General features: G+C 40.7%; 2 protein-coding genes across 3 annotated transcripts; one reads left to right on the forward strand and one right to left on the reverse strand.

The window, feature by feature from the left end:
- Positions 1-772: 772 nt before the first annotated feature.
- On the forward strand, positions 773-4,251 carry dtwd1 (DTW domain containing 1). 2 transcript variants are annotated; one of them, XM_015015916.1, is made up of 5 exons: positions 773-855; positions 2,288-2,601; positions 2,771-2,908; positions 3,480-3,765; positions 3,852-4,251. In XM_015015916.1, exons 1-5 carry the CDS (start codon positions 828-830, stop codon positions 4,079-4,081), a joined length of 996 nt encoding a protein of 331 aa, XP_014871402.1. In that variant the 5' UTR covers positions 773-827; the 3' UTR covers positions 4,082-4,251. The 2 variants fall into 2 exon arrangements, with proteins under 2 accessions (XP_014871402.1, XP_014871401.1); XM_015015915.1 differs by lacking the exon at positions 773-855 and adding an exon at positions 1,231-1,332.
- A 1,868-nt stretch (positions 4,252-6,119) lies between these two features.
- LOC106935447 (NAD(P) transhydrogenase, mitochondrial-like) lies at positions 6,120-20,380 on the reverse strand. The gene is made up of 17 exons (XM_015015914.1): positions 20,268-20,380; positions 19,978-20,165; positions 18,798-18,931; positions 18,501-18,692; positions 17,843-17,993; positions 14,939-15,100; positions 14,749-14,859; positions 14,493-14,638; positions 14,167-14,362; positions 13,004-13,237; positions 12,047-12,207; positions 11,632-11,811; positions 11,400-11,559; positions 8,358-8,439; positions 7,132-7,250; positions 6,678-6,793; positions 6,120-6,588 (listed from the first exon to the last, which is right to left on the reverse strand). The coding sequence occupies exons 1-17, from the start codon at positions 20,297-20,299 to the stop codon at positions 6,442-6,444; spliced, it is 2,511 nt and encodes an 836-aa protein (XP_014871400.1). The 5' UTR covers positions 20,300-20,380; the 3' UTR covers positions 6,120-6,441.
- Between the last annotated feature and the right edge of the window lie 80 nt (positions 20,381-20,460).

Raw genomic sequence — 20,460 nt, forward strand, 5'->3', positions numbered from 1 at the left:
CTGCATTATATTTTTACAGTGTGTGAAAAAAAATCTTTGGGATAATAAAAATATGATCATATCAAAAAAATCTTAAAATCCAAAATATTTTTTGCTAAACATTGTTTTATGTTCATATTCTCTTATCCACATCAAAGCTGTTAATAATTAGTATTGGTACATTATTGTTATTGAACAATTTCAATTGATATATTTCTCAATTTCTTGAAACTGTAAAGTGAGTACTGCAATGGTAGTTTTGTGTTTAAGCGAAATGGTAATGCATTAAAAACCAAGTGAGCTGGATAGAAAAATATATATATATATTAGTTAAGATAGCAATGACATAGATGGGATTGTTGACCTATCCCTACCAAAATCTGCGTGGTTAAATAACTTAGGAAAAGTAAAATATTCCAACATTCCAAACTAATTACACTCTCTAAATCTGTCAGTTTATCAAACCAACTGACATCAGAGTTGTTATTACCTTAGTTAAAGAAATAAACTACTTGTGGTAGTTTATTTCCACAAGTAATGGACAAATGGTCCTAATACCATTTGTCATTATTATTACTAACTTTGACAAATGGTGCCTTCCTGCCTTGGTATAACTATTGTGAGGTTTACTAGTTAAAGTTAATTAACTTTGTTGTAACAAAAATAGATGTGGTTAAATGCCCAAGAGTTATTCATTTCTATTGAAAAAAGAAAATGTGTTTACTCCTTTTTGCATGCAATATCTCCTTTTAGTCCATTGAGGGCGCTAGGTTAATCGGATTGCTTAGTTGTTGCTTGGCAACGGAGTTCTTGTATCTATTTCCGTCTTGCGCCGTAGAATTTCCGGCATGTGGGAAAGACGCGGGCTGCTTACTGGTAGGCATGCTTGAGCTGTTTTGCTTGGGGTTTTATCTTACCGGGGATGCCAGCAAACATTATGCGACAGCTTTTGTTTTGCTCAGAGCTTTCCTCGAATAACTAAGCCTTTGTGTCTGCTAATATTTACTGCCTGATGTGTGGGGAAGCTAACAGTAGTTAGCTTCACAGACTGATGTAGCTTCAGTTTGTAAAACAAACAGATGTGCATTTCATCTGTTGGTTCGCTTAAAACACTTGTGATCCCAACCACTGCAGCCTGGGAACCCCTCACGAAAGCTGTGCTTTTGGAAATGCTCTGATCCAAAAGTTTAGGCATCACCATGTGTCCCTCGTTAGACTTGTTTAGATCAGTTTCTCTAGCTCTTAACACAGCCATGTAGAGGACAGACTCAACAGACGTCAGGACGAAGAGATAATCATCGTTATTCACTTCTTCCTGAATGTTGCATATGCTTCTAAAATATAAACATAGTGGTAAGTTCTAGTTTGGAAATCTTTTAGTAATTTCGGAATCATAAGAGAACATTTTTACATCCAGACAAACAATTTACAACCTTTCTTTTGCGCTCCGAAAATGCCACACTTGAATTAATAATCAAAATGCAAGTATACAATTAAATAATAAGAATTTAAAAAGCGTGCACAAATAATTTATTTAAATAAGCAATTAACTAAATGCGTTGTTTAATTTTGTATTTAATTGTATTTGTTTTTATTTCATAAAAGGCATTTGCAATTTTTTTAGATACTTCTTTTATTTTAATTGTTACTGCAACACCCCATGAATATATCTGGCAGCCCTACTCATGAGTTAACTAGAGAAATACTATGATCCATTTGCAGTCTAAATAATTCTATTGTGAACTGTAACACAGAAACCACGACATAATTAAGGAAATTTTAAAATAATTGAATGCGTTAGCATCTAATGGCATAATATTTTAATTCAATTTTATATTTAATCACTCACTCATTTAAATAATATTGAACAGCTTGTATTGTAAGTTTTATTTTAGTAATGACACGCCGTTATTAGATTAGTATTTATTATATTGTGTGACATTTATTGCGAGCAGTAAGTGCCAGTTTCAAGTGTTTAAATGCGACGTTCTGGCTTTGTTCTCAGAAGTTAATAGAAGAAAGTACAGTTTGGCAAGAAGCAGCTCATATGTGCCTCAAGGGAACGTTTTTGGAATGAAAGAAGATTTTGCTGACAGCATTGCTAATTGTATCATATTTCTTTAACTACTAACGGCCTCCTCAATTCAACTCATTTGTCTTAAAAAAGTAATAATTCTGTTTGGACTTCGTCAAATAACTCCCAGCTGGATAAATGTAATTTTCACATTATTCTGTCACTCTTTTTGTTTTTTTACATCATGTAACTACTAAATCAGTTGTGTTTTTTTTTTTTCCTCCTAACATTTAGTGATTGCAAAGTCATTCTACTCCAATACAAATACATCCAGATCTGAAACAGCAACCATGAGCAGCCTGGATGGATACCAGCGATTTTATTCTGGTTGCCGTGACAAACCGACCGTCACCGGTGATTCATCAGACGCCCACGAGCTCGCCAAGGAGCCTCTCCAGGGCCTGAAATTGGCATCACATGCAGTGCTGGACACAGCCCAGCAAAGAGGCAGGTTAAAGTGCTCTAAATGCGGAGGGTCGAGGATGTTCTTCTGCTACACATGCTGCTCATTAGTGGGTGACAACATGCAAGAAATTCCCGTAATCAAGGTCAGTGAGGTCCTAAAAAAATCCACTTAGTGTTGTATCAACAGTCCCTCTGGAAAATTAATTTTAAATGTTTCGCGATGTGATTTGTGATTCAGATATTTTTCGATGCATCATCAGTGATGAACTTTCCTGTCGACCTAACTTTTTCATATTGCTGTGTTTTGCTCAGCTCCCTGTGAAGATAGACATCATCAAGCATCCGAATGAAACGGACGGGAAGAGCACGGCGGTCCACGCCAAGATTCTCGCCCCAAACGACGTCACGATGCATACCTACCCCTGCGTTCCTGAGTTTGAAAAAGACAAGGTTAGATGGGTTTCAGTAAATCCTGGAACTGGTTTTGCTCTTAAGATGCTATTAGGAATCATTGGGTGTTTAGGCTGAGAGGTAGAGACCTTGCTCTGTAATCTACAGGAAACTGCAGAGCTGCTGCCCTGTGTGGTTCATGAGAGTGTCAGCAGAAGCCATGTACTGTCAGTGGTTATAAATGGGTGTGGCTTCATAGGGCTTTTCCATATTTTCTGTAACATTTACTGTGCATAATAGTTTAAATGCATACAGTTGTTTTTCAGTCACTTTGGTTTTTCTCTATTGATTCCTTTCACTTTTTTTCTGCGCTCTTGTACCTAATTTCAAACAGCTAGTTTTAGATTTGCCGTTTTAAAGGCTTTTAACTTTATTGTATGAGTTTTATTCTCTCCTCCCTCTCAGCTGAGATGTACTCATGTTCTACCTTTTTCTCTTTTGCTGCTTCTCAGGTTTAGCTGTGCATAAATCAAGGCACTGCAGAATCGGCAGATTTTATAAACTCCTTTTGTCAACATGGAAGTTATGCTATTCCATTCGGTGTCTCTGCTTTTGTTTTGTTTTTTCCTAGGTAGTGTTGGTGTTCCCAGGCCCGGGGGCTGTTTCAGTTCAAGAAATGATCCAGTGTTTACGTGACGGGAGTAAAAACAGGTCGGGAGACCCCTTTGGGGAACCCTGTCTAAAGAGGATGAAAGGTGAAGGTCATGCTGCCACAGACTCTGCTAAGGACGCACAGACGGGGAACCCAGATGAAGCTCAGAGCTCAGAGTCAAGGGTCTACCCGTTACAGAGGGTGGTCTTCATCGACAGCACCTGGAACCAGAGCAACAAGATCAGCACAGACGAAAGGCTTCAAGGTAGTCGTCAAAGTCGTACTCTGACATCAGGGAAGTATCTTAGGTGACGTTCACGTTTTCATGTTTTGATTTTTTTTCTTCTTTAGGTTTGCTCAAGGTGGAACTGAAGACAAGAAAAACTTGTTTCTGGCGGAGCCAGAAAGGCAAACCGGACACTTACCTCGCTACCATTGAGGCTATCTATTATTTCCTCAAAGACTTCCATCAGCACTGCCTGGGTCAAGAGTACTCTGGAGAATATGATAATCTGCTGTTTTTCTACTCCTACCTGCACTCGCTGATCAACAAAGCCAAAACTTCTGCTGGAAAGTCCTGATGAAAGGTGTGTGGAAAGAACAAAGTCAGCTGAGTGGGAGTCTTATTAACAGTTAATTTAAAAGCCTTTGTGTATTATTTGATCTAATTTTCCATTGCTTGAACATTTTATTTTATATGGAAGGCTGACATCACTTTGCATATGCAATAAAACCCAGATTTCAAAATGTAGGCATGTGAGTTTTTGAGTTGGTACATTTAAAAAGTGTTGTGGCGATTTGAGAAAAACATACAAAGTATGTAAAAACACTCACAGATTTGTTAGTAATGTGAACAGAAACTAATGACGCTTTGTTTTAGTTTACAGTTGCAAAAAAATATTGCGTCAGGATTTGAGCATCAATCATTCCAAGCTCTGAAAATCAAGATCAAAATCACTGCAACTTAAGTGATTAAAAAGTTTATTGCTTTACTTTCAGTTACTGATAACCATGTCAAATACCTCAATCACCAAATTTTCATGGTTTTTTTTGTTTTTTTTTTGAAGATTCAGCAGATTTAGAAGAACTTGACTTCATCAAATACTTACTAGTTCAGAAGTTTTTCTTTTTGAGATCATAAGATTAAGATTGTGACAGAAAAACCAGATCCACGACTACAAGTGGCTCAAATATGCTATCCAGTTAGCGGGGTCAGGGGTCAGCCTTAGAGAGAGGATGAAGAGCTCAGTTATCCACTGGGAGTCTGGGCACTTGATCCGTTGTGTCCTTCCAGGGCAGACCCAGAAATCAACAGAAGGACTGTGCATCCCTCTTGACCTTTGGAGTGCCTTGGAAAAAGTTTGTGTTGTAAGGAGCGGCGTTTCATCCTGGACCTGTGAACCCGGTGACTTGATTTTGGACAAGTGACAGACAGACTACAGAAAAACCTTGCTTTCCATCTTTAGTAATTTTTTAGAGGCACATGGATCCCCCTTTACTGGTTCAGTCAGTTTTATTGACAGATGTGAAGTGAAATTTTCAAGCAAATCTCTACATTGAATTCTCAAGTAACGTTTTCAGCTGTGATGGAAGAAGCATCGTCACCTTTTAAGTGTTTTAGGCTAAGCTAATTGACAGCATAAACTTAGAAAGCCTTTCAAGAGAGTGCCAGGTAGAAAGCTCCAGTACCCGAGTCTTTGTACAGGCTGTGACCTCAGTGAAGAACCTTTTGGACTAAAAGACTACCACACTGCTGGCATTGCTTCTCTGATTCATCTAAACATCTCTTATCCTGCGCTGCGTCACTGTCACATGCCCAAACAAACCTCACCCTCCTGCCCTACGCATATACAGAAGGCATTAGCATGGAAATACTTATCGTCGACCCAGTTACACGTTTTGGTTAAACAATCATTGACATCAGCCAATATCAACGCAAATGCCGAAATACTGCATTTCCAACCTTTTGTAGAAGTGAGCAAATCAATCAGCCAAACATCAAAGTCGGCCAGTTTTCCCTTTGATCTGTGATTGGCCGGCACTGAGCACTGAAATACTGAGAAACAGGTTTTTCTTTTTATGTACAATTACTACATCAAAACTAGGAACTCCCACAATGTTTGGCTTGTAAAATGCGTTGACCAGCTACATGTATGTTTATGGCCTTTGCTGAGCTTAATTACAATCAGATGAAAGTTAGAAGGATATGATTGTAATTCCTTCATTTTCAAATCTACGAAACTTTTTTTTCTCTCTCTTTTATGGCGCTGTAATCCTCGGAAAAGATCGATCTGAATCGGTCAGATGTAATAGCAGGAAAATCCTGATAGGTTTGTTGCTTATCTTTAGCATTTTCGGTACCATCATCTGTCATGATGATCTGACAATCTACTGCAGTCAGACTCAACAACAACAGCTGGTGACATATATACAGTCGACACCAAAACTATTCATGCTTCTGGTAAATTGCGCTTTCGTAAAAACTACACTAAAAATTTGTGTCTTCAAGATTTACGCCAGAAACTGTTGGATCCTGCTCAACAAATGGCATCTCGTTTTGTTGTAACGGTACTAAATTTCACAGATGGCATTTGCACTTGAAAGGAAAACATTTTAGAACATATTTGAATATTTTATTTACAGTTCAGAACACATTTGTCCATGAGTTAATGCACTTTATTTTTTAATCAAACATATGCATTCTAGCCATCCAGACATGAAAACCGATATTTTACAAGCACACACACTTGTATGTGCAGTCGTTGATGCTTGCAACCTCCTGGGATTGCATGATTTTAAATATGACCGTGACATGGCAGTGGAAATGTATTATGCTTCATTCTTTGCAGACCCAATAAATCTCTAAAAATAGCCAGATCCTTAAATCATTTCCTGTGAATGTGGATTTAATTTTTACAGGAAAAAAGGGGATGAGTTGTAGCTAGTAGTAGACCTCTCTGATCTTTGCCTGCAGTGCGTCACATGTTTTCTTGGCATCTCCCAGCAACATTGATGTATTGGGTTTGTAGAAAATGGGGTTGTCCACCGCCGCGTAACCCACTCCCAGTGTACGCTTCATCACTATGACCTGTAGGGAAAGCATACATCAAGTCAGTTATATAGGCAAGACGCTATATATACATCCAGTTAGAGTTTATAGAATATTCCCAAACATACCTGTTTGGACTTCCACACTTCCAGCACAGGCATGCCGGCAATTATAGAATTGGGATCTTCTTGTGCAGCAGAATTCACCGTGTCGTTTGCTCCGATGACCAGCGTCAAGTCCGTCTCTACGGGTCACCGACATTCAAACTTTTAGCCACGAGACAGATAAAAGATAAGGGATAACGCTCCACTCCCCGTCTCACTCTGTCATAAACAAGAACCATGTGTACTAGACGGCGTGCTGGTTGCTAAGAAAACACCAACGGTTGTCCGAATAACATGGCATGTCTGAATATTAACACACACATGCGTGGCAGCTGCAAGTGTAAATGGAAATGTGGACGTGTTTAATACACAAAGGCTGATATTGTAATTTTATCCTATACTGTCCTGCCAAAGTGATAACCGTGCCTCAATAAATACTACGTTTCTGTATTTGTAATTTATTTTTAAAAGAGTTTGCCTGGAAAGTCGTCATTGATCTCATCCATCTCCAGGACCACGTCATAGGGGACGCCGGCTTCAGCCAGGAGAACGTTGAGCTGGCCGGGCATGCGACCAGCCACGGGGTGGATACCAAACCTGTCAGAGACACGCAGATCGAAAGTGATTTGCTCTGATCAATCATCCTCTTGCTTTTTCTGAGAAGAATAATTTTTAAAAAAGCCCACGTCTCTTTCAAATGAGTACATGTAGCCCTAAAGAAATATACGGTCACACGTATTTTGCAAACATGCAAAGCCATGCATCATTTGTTTATATTTTCTCTTCTTCTTCCATTATCTTGTCATCTATGTTTGCCATTTTTAGTGCAAATATAGCAACCTGCTATCGTTGTCAAAAAAACTTGAGTAAACACGTAGAATCCAATCGGATGTGTTTTTTTTGTTTTTCTAGATGTGTACAGATGGAAAGGTGCCTACTACAAACTGTTAACTTTAGAAGACTGAATAGATTTGCATGCTGCACTTTTTTGTAAAAAAAAAAAAAAGAAAAAAAAACATACATAGCTGTCCTTCGCTGTCACAGTTAATGCACTGCTTTTACTAATCTATCACATCAAATCCCAATAAAATGTTGGTATGTGAAATCTAAATAGCCTTGAAAACCTCTGACACCAAGATCACTTTGAAAGATTGGAGGAAAGTTTGACTCCTCGAACAAGCAGTAACAAGCTGTCGCTAAATTTTGATTAAAACCAAAATAATGTTATTTGGAAACTCCAGAGCAAGTACAGAGAAATAAAATACAGATAAATGAAGTAAACATTGAAAGGATCCAGGAACACACATTTCTGAGAGCTTTTGTTGATGAAACGGTCACTTGGAGAGCGAATGATAGATATATACAGAATAAAGTATCAAAGAGCGTTTTTATACTAACTATAGCCAAGAAGTTGGTTAAACAGAAAACACTGCACATTCTTTACCGTCCCCTGGTTTTACTCTAGCTCAGTTATTGCGTAAAGACATAAAATTACCTTGCAGTCATTAGCTAAACTGTGGGGGGGAAAGCAACTAGAATTTTCATACAGGATAACACAAACTTATTTCTAAATTATAAAACTTACTGACTTTATAAATTATAAAGAGTGTGTGTATCTTATTTAAGGCCCAAAATAAGCCAGACAATATTCAAGAACTTGGGGTTGAGAGGCAACAGTACAAAAAACGGTACAAAATTACTCACCTGACAGTCTTGCCTTGTTCTCTTAACATCTTCACCATGTCTGCTATCGGGTACTGGGCTTTGGCTGCACACAAACCCCAGCCTAAACAGGAAAAAATGGTTAAAACACAAGTTAGGAAATCACACTCCTACGCTCTATATTACAAGAGCAACATTTCTTAGATCTGGGGTCTTGATACACATCAGCACCATTGTTCATAGCTGAATAGAAACACAACAGTCCAAAACCATCAATCGTGTGTTCTTTATTCATTTTGCTCTCCTCTCTGCAGTGTCCTCGTCCTTATTCAAATCCCAGCAGTTCAATAAGTCTGAGATCAATCTCTCTGAGAAACTGCACCGTAATGTATGATGGATACGGGACTCCTGCGTGCAAAGAACCGTTTTGCCTCACCACTGTTTAACCCTGGTGGTCATGTTCCTAACAGAGTTCAGCATAGCCTCTTGTTAAGATTTTCTTCCCTGTTGTTGTTGTTCTGAAGGCAGTCACTCATGACCTGTACGGTAATTCCCCAGACAGCCAGAGCCTTCTGTTTTCTCACTGCCCTCCTTTGTTGTTGACAGCGCATGGAGAAGTCTAGAGCCTGGACCTAATAGTTGCTTCGACTTTTCCCTGTTACTGTAATCAAACCAGCGTGTTGGACCACACATCTGTCCTCGCGTTGGTCCGCGGCCATTAGGCAACAACAGCGAGACGTGTTTCCAAGATTTTCAGAATGGTTGCTCTAGCTCAGGCTGCTTAAACAACAACTTATCTGTCAGATAGATCTGGTTTTTCTTTTGTTAAGAAGAAGAAGAGGTAGAAAAAAACATGATCTGGTAATTATCTCAACAATCATTTTTTTTATGTTGGTTGACAGATGATTCCAGGATCGACTGCTAAGTGCACTGCTCCCTCTTGTGGTGCCTGATCTTTTCTTTTGTTGTCTCAAATGAATTAATCACCACCATCAGTCACAGTCGCTGACATTTCCAGAGGATTGCAGGTTTTTTCATCACTCCCGTTTGGATGCATCTTTTGGCAGAGCAGCCAGTCTGAACCTTTATTTTGTCAGGTAAATGGAACAAAAGACAGATGTTATCACAGAGCCAGACTGTCTGAGCAGAGCGGAGAATTCACTCTGTTTGGTCATGATATCATCCCACGCTGCAGCTGTGCCCCACCTGAAGCAAGATCAAAGTTAGATGTTGGTGTTTCCCAAAAGGCTGTTTTTTTTTGGGGGTTCTCTCTCTTTTTTTTTTTTTTTTTTTTTTTGGGAACGTTGCAATGTGGTTACATCTGTTTTGAGCTAATTTTTCAACAAAAACGTCCAAAAGAAGCAGAAACACTCCCACACCGCGACATGCGATACTTCTGAACTCGTTCAAAAAGAGTTTTATGAATATTTTTGTTTTTGTGCCACATGCTATGACAGTGTTTGATGCTGAGTTTTGGCATTATTTTTAATGTTTGTTCATAAAGTTTGTGTAACAGAGTGTCCACAATCTGTTTAGAAAACAGACAAAATGTTACAGCAGGATAAAATGGCGAGTTATTCCCAGGTTACTCATCAAGAATTGACTAATTAAAACATGTGTAGCTTTTTTTTATTTGCAGATTTATTGGTATCCAAATCGTTCCATGAGTGGAACTTTCGAATTTCTGTATGATCGACTGGAACAAAATGTTTTGTCCCGGTCGCGATTGTAGGTCTTCACCTGTACATAACAAAAAACAAACTAGCATACAGAGAAAAGATACAATCCCCTCCACAGTTACTCTCACTCCTGTTGAAGATGTGCAGAGATTTAAAAGAAATCATAATCTTAATTGCAGTGATGTAATCTTCCACTGATTTTATTCTAGTACGGGGGGGCACAACGGCAAAATACAAAAACAACAATATCACACTCAATAATAATTAGTGTGAAATAACTTTAACTGAAGCATTTTTTAATTATGACCTCAAATATTTAATTGAATTTGAATGTATAAAACCTTTTACTTAATATTTAATGAGTTATTGTTTTCCCTGGGGTGTAATGTTTCTTTTAGCCTTTAGCTTGCTGGGCAAAGACTAATGTTTATCCTGCCACCATGAAGAGTGAGGGGACAGTGAGATGTAAACATTTTACTGTAAGGGAACTGCAGCAAAGAGTGGCATCTGGGGTCTCCAAGTCTCCATGACAACCATTAGACAGCATCTACACACCAACTAGTTGGCAGGAAAAAATATTTTCTGTCCTACCATCACAAAGGAAAAAATTGGGAGCTGTTTGTCTTGTTAGGATGTGATAGAGATTGAGATTTTCCAAATCATAGGACGAGTATATGAAAGACAGCCTAACACCCACGAGTACGTACGGAGGAGGATCTGTCATGCTGTGGGCCTTGTTATCCTCCAGCGTGCTGGAGTGCAATACCGGGAGGCTGTGAAGTTGACTGAGAATGGGTAATGACAGTTTTTTCTTTGCTTTTTTAATGTGCAATGATCCAAAACAAAAGGTCAAATCAACGTATAAGTGATATAACAGAGACAAAATCAACTTTCTTCGCCTGCCGCCTCAGTTCTTAATACCCTGTAACACCTGCTGTGTGAGCAGGAGAGAGGAGATCATGAGATCATTCAGGAATCTGGATGTTCTGGACAGAATGTGCGAAATGAGAATCGTTGAAAAATCCTTCTCTCTGTTTGATCCAACTTTGTGAAACGGAGAACACTTATTGCTGCTCTAATGGAGCGGAGAGTACAAAAACAGAAGGGAGGCAATAATTATGAAGTCACTTATTTCGTTAAAAGCAATTATTTCTTAGCACGGGAATTTTCCAATGCACTAAAACTTTTTTTGTTTTTTAAGATTTTCAGTGCGAGATAATAATAGTAATAAAAAAAGCAGGAGTATTTGAATGTTTTTACACATGTAGTGCCAATACTTGAGGATATGAATGTGTTAACTTTGTAGAATCAGAGATGTAAAGAAAAAGAAAAACCTGAGGCTGTAATCATAACACACTGGATAATCAACACTCAGAAATACTGCATGTTTCTTTTTAAAGTCTACCTGGAGTGATGATGACGGTGTTGGCTTCTTTGATTATGTCTATAGTTTGCTCCACATTGACCTCGGTGTGGGTGCCGACGATCTCCATGGGCTTCCCACCTAACGTGGAGGTGGTGCCGTACCCTCCCAGGATCACGTTGGGCAACGAGCGGTTCATGGCCTTGGAGGGAAGGAGGGACTCCATCTCAGATTCTTATCACAAGCGTGGCCCAAGTGAAACGCATCTACTCACCACACACATGATGTACGAAAGGATGGCGCCAGAGGAGCCGATCAGGGCTCCCACAATCGTCATGAGGTTGTTGTCTAGCAAAAAGCCCTCAGCACAGAGCGCCCATCCTGAGTAGCTGTTCAGCACAGTGATGACCACCGGCATGTCTGCCCCACCGATAGCTGCTGTGAGTGTTACACCCTGGAAGAAAGGTGTGCAAAAACGTCTGTGCTACTCAGTTTCGCTACAAGGCTCGTTGTAGCTTAAACATACTTGGCATCTAACAAAGTGAAACAACAAATTTCATCAGCTGAAATATAACCGTATCCAGACCGGTTTTTGGAACTTTTTTTCTTTTGTCTGAAAATGTGTTTCCTCAAAACCGAATCTTTGCTGCCTCATCTGTTTGCTGCTCAGATGTTGCTGTAAATCTCACCATGACAGCTGAAAGCCCGGACACCCCCATCAGGCAGCCCATCCCGGTGCCGTAGCTGGAGCTGAGCATAAAGGGCACCATGCCTCCCATGGACGCCGCCATCAGACCGGCGTTCAACATGTGTCGACCAGGCAACAGCAGGGGTGCGGAGTCCAGGAGGCCTACAGGCAAAGAGCAGTTATTTTCAAAAGCCAGAAATGATTGTCAATCGTTTGTAGGGATAATTGACAACATAAAACACAGAGCGCAATTAGTTTCAAGCGCCCCTTTGGAGGTCCAGATGTCTCTGCGGAGGAATCTATTACAATCTGTTACAAGACAACAACTAATCCTGCAAGCAGAGCCACTGCCCTGTGGTCAACAAATCACATCTTACCAGAATGTTTCTCATGTGTTCCCCTTGATCAATTCACACAACAGTTTAAATAAAAGACTGCTGATAAGTGCACGCAAAGCCCCAACCCTGACCTGGACTCCACAGAGGATTTGGCTTCAACCACCAGGAGACAGTCAGTGCAAGTGGATATATGAAGCTCTGTGTGTTTCGGTGCCTTGTAAAGGTATTCGATTCAACTTTTTCATCTTTTGTTAGTTTACAGCTGCAAACTGGTGTTTAGAGGGAACAATGTGACAGACCAATACAAAGTGGAACATAACTGAATTATTTTTGCAAGGCATTGTATCTCGCTAGTAGACCAGAACCTCGGTTTTGGTGTTTCATAAACTTCTAAGCTTCAGACCCACAATAACAAAGGTCATCATGGCAAAAACCATCCCTAAAAACATTATTTATAATGGTTTTAATGTAATTACTGGTTAAATAATGTGCGGTTTAAATTTAACCTAAGGTCTGAAGGCAAGCTCAGGACCCCCCACAAAGTGTTTCTCAACCCAAAAGGTCTCCGATGCATTTGAATCTTGGAAAAGCTGAACACAGTTTTGGTCAGCGGCTCCAACCTTGCAGCTTTCCGTAGGCCACCAGAGATCCGCTGAAGGTGACGCCTCCAATGTAGGTACCCAGGTAGGCCACGGTCTTCAGGACACCGGCTGCAGGGTGTGTTTCCAGGTGAGGGAACTCGATCATGTACTCGGCGACGCAGGTGAGGACAGCCGCGAGTCCCACCAGGCTGTGGAAGGCCGCCACCAGCTGTGGCAAGTCCGTGATTTCAATACGCTTGGCGATGGTGAGGCCTGCGGTCGAGTTGTGACATCAGTAAGTTATTACTGTTATTATTCAAATTATTTGAAAGCGAAAAAGAGCGAAATGTTATCAAGTCAACACCTGTTTTCTGCTACAAGGTCAAATCAAGCAAAGTAGTCGGTTGGGCTTGCTGAAAAGAGATGCAGCTGCAGCACTGATGCATATGCATGTACAGTAAATTAAAGGGGTGGTATTGCTTTCCAGCATGTGGTGCCATTTTAAAGCATAATCAAATCACTATATTACCTTCAGTTGCTATAAAAGTGCTACATATATCAAATATGACTTAAAAGAAATTTGACTTGGTAATTGAAATTGGGCCTCTGTCGCTTTAAAAACTCCTGCTCTTTCCAACACTCCGCCTTGAGGAAGTCATCACAACGTCACTCCTCTATTAACCCTTTAATTATGTTTTCACGAGCTTTACACTGAAAATTTCTATTATCAATAGCTCATATAATACCTTGTTACTTCAGGTATTATTGCATTGAATATCATTACCTGGAAAATCAAGGGACTACCGTGATACAATTTCTTTTGATGTTATTTACTATAACATAATGTAAAGCTCAAAGAAAGCCAATTTTACATAACCGCGCCCCCTCGAGGATCAGTAATTGTCTTAACACTAAAACTAAAAGATGAAATCTTTCATAAAGACTCAAGTAGAGAATTGCAAAATTAAGATATATACTGATAAATATCCAAACTGTGATTCAAAAACCAATAGCCATTGCTTTCTTTCTTTGTAGGTCAATAGTCTGATCACACAGCATGTTTCTATGTGGTCTAGATAGTGGAGAACAATACAATATTAGACTGTGCTAAAAAGGGAATAATCAGTGCCAGAGAAGGGACTTTCCAGCGTCGCAGTGCTGTGTTAGAGCTACAACACAGAGATAGTTTTAAAAACACATACCAAGGGTCCCCCCAGTGGCCATAGCTAACGACATCTGAGACAGCAGCTCTGGCGACGGCTTGAGGGCGCCGATGGTGGCAGCAATGCCCCCTGCTACTCCCATCATGCCCAGGGCGTTCCCCAGTCGAGACGTGTGCTGGGCGGAGAGGCCTGCCAAGGCCCCGACGCAACACAAGCCTGAGCCCAGGTACATCATCTGAGGGAATTAATTAAAGAAACTGAAAAAAAAACTCAGTCAAGTCACACAAAAAAAGCAACAACCAAAATAAGTATATTTATTTCCCTGCAGTTGTGTAAGACTGGTAGATTAGAGACTCTTCCATCACCTGCTCTATGCTGTACCCAGCAGCCAGTGAAGCTCCGTATCCTCCGACGAAAGCAGCCCCGGGCAACAAGTAAAGGTAGTTGTATTCAGGAGGGTCAGTGGGACGCTTGAACATGTCCAGCATTCTCTGGGTGATGAGGAAACCACCTGCACAGGCACAGCAAAAACAAAGCAAAAAAAAAAAAAAGTAGCACCCACTTAGCTGCACAGCTAATAAATCACGTTCTCCTCTGATGTGTCCGTGATGAGTGTCAGACCGGCAATGTTGATGGATGAAACGAAGGCGGCTGCCAGGGCGAGAGTCTCGGGCAGGCTGGAGGGTGCGAGACCTCCACCCATCAGCACCAGACCTCCTACCGCGGTCAGGCCTGAGAGGCGGAACAGGCAGCATGAGTAACAGCAGCAGAGAGCCACACGAAGCGCCAGGCTGTACCCTGACCCCCTGACCTGAGATAGCGTTGGTGACAGACATGAGAGGTGAGTGCAGAGCGGGGGTCACCCCCCACACGGTGTGGTATCCCACAATCCCAGCCAAACCGAACGTTGTGACCATCTGAGTGAAAGCTGCATTTGGGGAGATGATGCCCAGAGCCAGACAGGTGGACACACCTGATGTAAAGACAAACAGCAGAGAAGCACCATATTAGCATCTTCACAGCTTTTTTATTTTTAAAGCTAGGATCCCTCAAACTGCACTCAATTACCCAAAATAGAAGAAAGTGTGACTGCTCAGTTACCATGTCATTCATTTTCAATCTTTCTTTGATATATGCTCATACTGTTTTGTAGAGCTACTGAGGTTATAAACATAAACAGCTCTAAAGCACTTATAAAGTGCCTGTAATAAACAACAATACACAAGATTAAGAATCAGGCCTCATCCAGACAAAAAAAACATGCATGTTCTGTTCAGTTTTCATAGATATCCCAAGGGCAAATATGTTTACAACAAGCAACATATATAAAAGCAACAACAACAACAAAAAACATCCACTGCTGGTACAGGACAACTACAAATATCAAGAGAAATAATGGATCATCTCAAATCATAGCACATAATAGACAAAATTAACAAGAATATAAAATGTGTCTTATTAAAAAAAAAAAAAAACTAAAAAGGGGTCTAGTCTGGCTATTGCAGTCTAAACCAGGGAGATTAAGGTCAGCAATGGCAGCAGGAATGAAAGAAACCTCTGAGAACCACACCAGGTTCTGATCTTAGAGATCCTGCAGCGGCGGCCAGATGGAAGAAGATGAAACTCGCTCTAAAGTGGATGTTGTGCGTTGTTAACGATCAGTTCTCACACGCTTGGAGTGTATTCTGGAGCCAGGCTTGCTTTACTCCAATTACCTTGCTTGCCACATTAGTGAGCCTCATCAACCAGTTTTTACTAGACGAGGTAAGGAAACAAAGCCACGCAACAATAAAAATAGAACAGAATCAATAAAACACTGATAAAATAGAGTCACTAATAAATTACAAACTTTAAAAGAGCCCAGTTTACTTTAGAAAAAAAAAATAAAATGAAAAAAGGTGCTGCTGGACCTATTTACACCCTGCATCCGTTTTTGATTAAAAGCCCAGCTTATTATCAATAAGAGTTTATACTCGCTTACGATTTCAGCTTCCAGGTTATGAACCATAGTGATGCTGGACTGGGATTTATGAAGGTCAGTGAACATGTCTTTAGTTTCGGATGCATTAATTGCGCCATGCTGTAAAGACCTCTACAACGGCACCTTTCTCAGTTTTACTGTCGTTTAAAAGACTTATAACAGTCATCAGCAAATTTCAAAGTGTGTCTGTTCTGATGTGAGCTCCTGCAGGAACTGCACAAAGAATAAACGGCACCGAAGAAAGTACACCACCCTGCAAACAGGAAGGATAAGTGTGACAGCTCGCCATTAATTTTCACACATTGTGACCGATCTGACAGAAAGTCTAACAACCAACCTACAAGATTTGGATTCAGATGAAACGCTGACAAAAGTTCATTCGCAAGAAGATAGGGCTGGGTAGTATTAAATGCAGATGGAAAATCAACAAACCACAGCCTTGGATGTGTTTTAGGGACGTCCAGATGTTCCACTAAAAGGTTTATTAAAAACAGAGTGGCGTCCTGCACACTCCCGCCTGAGGAGGACCTAAAGTGGCCAGCAGCCTGTTTCAGATCGCCCTTTTTCATTATCCTCACAAAGCCTTCATCACCAAGGAGGTGAAGGCTACTGGTCTGAAGACATTGAGGACTTCATGGCTCTTATATTTTTGCAACAGGAACAATTGTGGCATGTTTCCACGCTTTACAATCTGCTGCTGAAGAGACTGATTAGAAATCATTTTCAAAATTTCACTAAGTTATAAAGCACAATGCTCTGTCATTTCTGAAAGTGCAAGAACTACAGTAGCTACACTAGGTGTGTTACTGTCTTAGGAGCATGCACGTGGTGCTGACATGGTGGAGGTACAATATAATCATTTTTAAAAATTACATTTGCATACCCTTCCCCTTCTTCTCTGTTTGTGGTGTATTCTGATACACTATTACAGCACCACATATAGTATTTTTGTGTGGACGAGGATAATCCTACAAATAATCCCATGTTTCCAGTTAACTTTTTAAATAAATAGAGCAGGAAAAACACAGTTTTCTGAGCAACTTTGTTTTTTCGTTGTCTCTTAAAGTGAGAAAAAAAAGTAAGGCTGCATTTTTAAATGTTGTATGTAGAGCTATGCTACATTTCAAACCAAAACTAGAGACATAAAAGGAACACTTGATGGTACAATGATAAATATCTAGAGCATATGTGAAAACATGTAAAATATTAACCTTTGTATTTATGTTTAGAGCATAACGTCCTGAACGAATCTCTTCTGTCTGACTGGCGATTCACTCCAATGACTCCAGTGGCAGAACAGAAAAAAATATGCAAAAAGGACAAATACCGTCGTACTCATGCCAAGTGGCTAGTTCTGCACGCCTCCAACAAAAAGACTGACAAAAACATCCATTTGAGTGGGGATCTAGATTTGTATCGTCAACGATTGGCACTTTGCAATGCATGTTGGGAAGGAACAGCAGCTCAGCTTCACATTCAAGCACCTAAAATACACACAATGCATGTTTTTTTTTGTTTTGTTTTGTTTTTTTTCTTACAGTTTGCTCTAGCAGTGGAAGATAAAGGAATAAGAAGAGACTCACAGACACTTGAACAATTTTCTTCTGCGTTCAACCTTTCCTCGAGCTTGATCTAATCTGAAGAATGTACCTCAGAATGCAGTGGAGCTAAGACATCCACAACAAAATCTATAGATGAATATTTCCCCCCTGAATCTGATGCTTTGTGTCTGACCTGCAGTGTAGACGCCGGCAGAGGTCAACGTGCGGTTAAAAGGGGAAACTGTTGCAGCTTTTTCGGCTTCCAACTCTGCCACGGTTTTCTGTTTCACGGGGGCCGGCGGGGTCGTTTTAGGCAGTGGAGACGGGAACATGTTGTGACCTTCCTGTTCAGGCAGAGAAAAAAAAACACACACACACACACACACACACACACACAAATATACCCTAGTGAGCACTAGTAAAAGATCCATGAGGTCTACATGTTAGACAGAGAATTGAATATTTGTGAAATTTGCATTTTGGAACATCTGGACTGGATGCTGGCAGTTCTGCAGCAGGAGATTACACTAAGCAAACAGTACTCATCGACCAGTTAGCAAGGGTTTTGCAGATGAATTTACTTTAGAAAGACTTGAATCCTGAGTCGGTCCACCAGCAGTAAGTCGATATGCCCTACCGAGCTCGCATGATTTCACTGCCGTAGACATTGTGTCCAAACCAAAATTCCTGGAAATGTTTCCAGTTTGAGCCTTACCCAGCTGGAACTGGGAACTTTTTTTTTTTTGTGGGGGCGCGGGGGGCCTGGAGCTTGACTTGACAAGATGTGATAGCTCATGCTGAGAGAGAGTGGAGGACGCCAGCAGAGACTTTTACAGCAAATCAAAACCAACCTTCATCACAAGAGTCCCACGGATGACATGGTCGATTGTTCCGTAGTCAAATTCCTCGTGGGGCTCGTAGTGGAAGTACTCCTTGTCTGGACTGATGGCTTTCAGCAGCTTCAGGACGTTGTTGGAGTACAGAGTGCTGGCCTGTGTGGGCATGCGGCTGGGCAGGTCGGTGTAGCCTATGTGAGTGACTCCCTGGTTGGAACAGAAAACGTTCTTGATCTGTGAATTTTCCTCTGGGGTGAACAGGCTGGGGAACATTTTTATTACTGTACTTTAAGACGCAGACAGAAAGCTGACCTTGTAGACGTACAGATCTCCTGGCTTGGTGGTCTCGATGTTTCCTCCGGTTTCTGCAGCCAGGTCCACTACCACAGAGCCGTCCCGCATTGACTCGACAAACTCCTTCTTAATTAACACAGGAGCCTTTTTTCCTGCACGATCGGAGACACAAAAAAAATTATAAACTAAACTGAATTTGAACCAGACTATTTTATGCTAATATGGACTAAACTGAAAGTTTTGGACTTGAAATGAAATGGGCTGACACAGTTAGTTCCTATTTTTGAAGCAGAACCCCCCAAAAAAGAATATCAAAATAAGGACTTTTGACAAATAAAGTCATCTGTTGGAATGGCCAAGTCAAAGTCCAGGCACTAAATCCACCCAAGAAATTCTTGTAAGTCCTTGAATATGACTGTGAATGCTTTTTATCCAGTAAGACTGACGTTAGAGATATTCTCCAAAGGAAAAAGCCTAAATATTCAGTCCAATATGTGCAAAGCCAGTGGAGACAAACTGTACCCTGCAGCTGTAAATATGGTGAAAGGTAAATCTCCAAAGAACTGACTTGGGTGGTCAAACACAAATGCAGGCCACATATTTTAGATTTTGATTTGCAGAAAAGTTTAATAAATATGTATCCGTTTTCTTTCAAGAGATACACATCCTTTTGCAGCGTACTGTAAATACCTCTTTCGACATACTTTTCACCAGTAAGCATCAGAGCTGAGTGTGTTATCTCTGAGTGGAGCCTTGCGAGTTGTTTATTAGCAAATTAGTTCATCCATCTTTCTGACATGCAGAGTCCTGTAATCCATCTTGCAAAGTTTTGCTCAGGCAGGAGCTTTTGCACGGATGTTGGGGACCCTCCAAAGATTGAATAAACTTCAAGTCAGTTAACATGTTTGGATAAAACCGTGTGGAAATAAAGCCTTAGATCAGCATGTTAGCCTTGAAATCCATCAACAAAATCAGCAACGACTTGAGCTTTTAAAGTCTTGTCTTGCAACTCATTTCCTTTTTTTTTTTCTTCTTCTTCTTCTTCTTCTTCTTCTTCTTCTTCTGCTTCTTCGACAATCGACTTAAAAAAAACACACTAGATGTATGCACGCTTCCAAGTAAGAAACAGTAGGCCATTTATCTTTTCTTAAACACTCGAACATAAAGAGAAATGGTTGAAGGTTTCATTGTTTCCGACCTGGAATCAGGGCAGTGCTGATGACGATGTCGACATCTTTACACTGCCTGGCGAACAGGGCCATCTCAGCCTCAATGAACTCCTTTGACATCTCCTTGGCGTAACCTCCGACCCCTTCGCCAGACTCTTTGATGTCTACTTCCAAAGGCTCTGCCCCAAATGACTTGAACTGCTCAAGTGCTGCTGGCCTGACAGGAAACAAACAGTCAGCTTTTCGTCAAGATCACGAACCATCATCGCCGAGTCTGGCGATCTGAAACACGAGGCGTCCTTTTCCTTTCATCTCATACCTGGTGTCAAAGCCTCTCACTATGGCTCCCATCGACTTGGCTGCCCCTGCTGCTGCTAAACCAGCCACCCCGCCTCCAATAACCAGGACCTGAGAGCAGCAGAAACATCAAGAGAAGAATCAGTTCGCAGTTTTTAATGTGTACGTGAAAAGAAAACGCCCAAAGGTGGACAGAAGCCTCTCAATTCAGAAAA

Source organism: Poecilia latipinna, unplaced genomic scaffold, assembly GCF_001443285.1.
Source record: "Poecilia latipinna isolate Pla-1442-1.1 unplaced genomic scaffold, P_latipinna-1.0 Scaffold1966, whole genome shotgun sequence".
Classification (NCBI taxonomy): domain Eukaryota; kingdom Metazoa; phylum Chordata; class Actinopteri; order Cyprinodontiformes; family Poeciliidae; genus Poecilia; species Poecilia latipinna.

Bases quoted from the DNA above. Each gene is read 5' to 3' on its own strand.
- dtwd1 (XM_015015915.1), top strand. From the start codon at position 1,299: ATGTTGCATATGCTTCTAAAATATAAACATAGTG. The intron at 1,333-2,287 runs GTAAGTTCTAGT...CCTAACATTTAG, and splicing joins TCTAAAATATAAACATAGTG to TGATTGCAAAGTCATTCTAC. The intron at 3,766-3,851 runs GTAGTCGTCAAA...TTTCTTCTTTAG, and splicing joins CACAGACGAAAGGCTTCAAG to GTTTGCTCAAGGTGGAACTG.
- LOC106935447 (XM_015015914.1), bottom strand. From the start codon at position 20,299: ATGGGAGCCATAGTGAGAGGCTTTGACACCAG. The intron at 18,693-18,797 runs GTCAGCTTTCTG...TGTTCCAACCAG, and splicing joins GAGATCTGTACGTCTACAAG to GGAGTCACTCACATAGGCTA. The intron at 15,101-17,842 runs GTCAGACACAAA...TCTTTACATCAG, and splicing joins TGCCGGCGTCTACACTGCAG to GTGTGTCCACCTGTCTGGCT.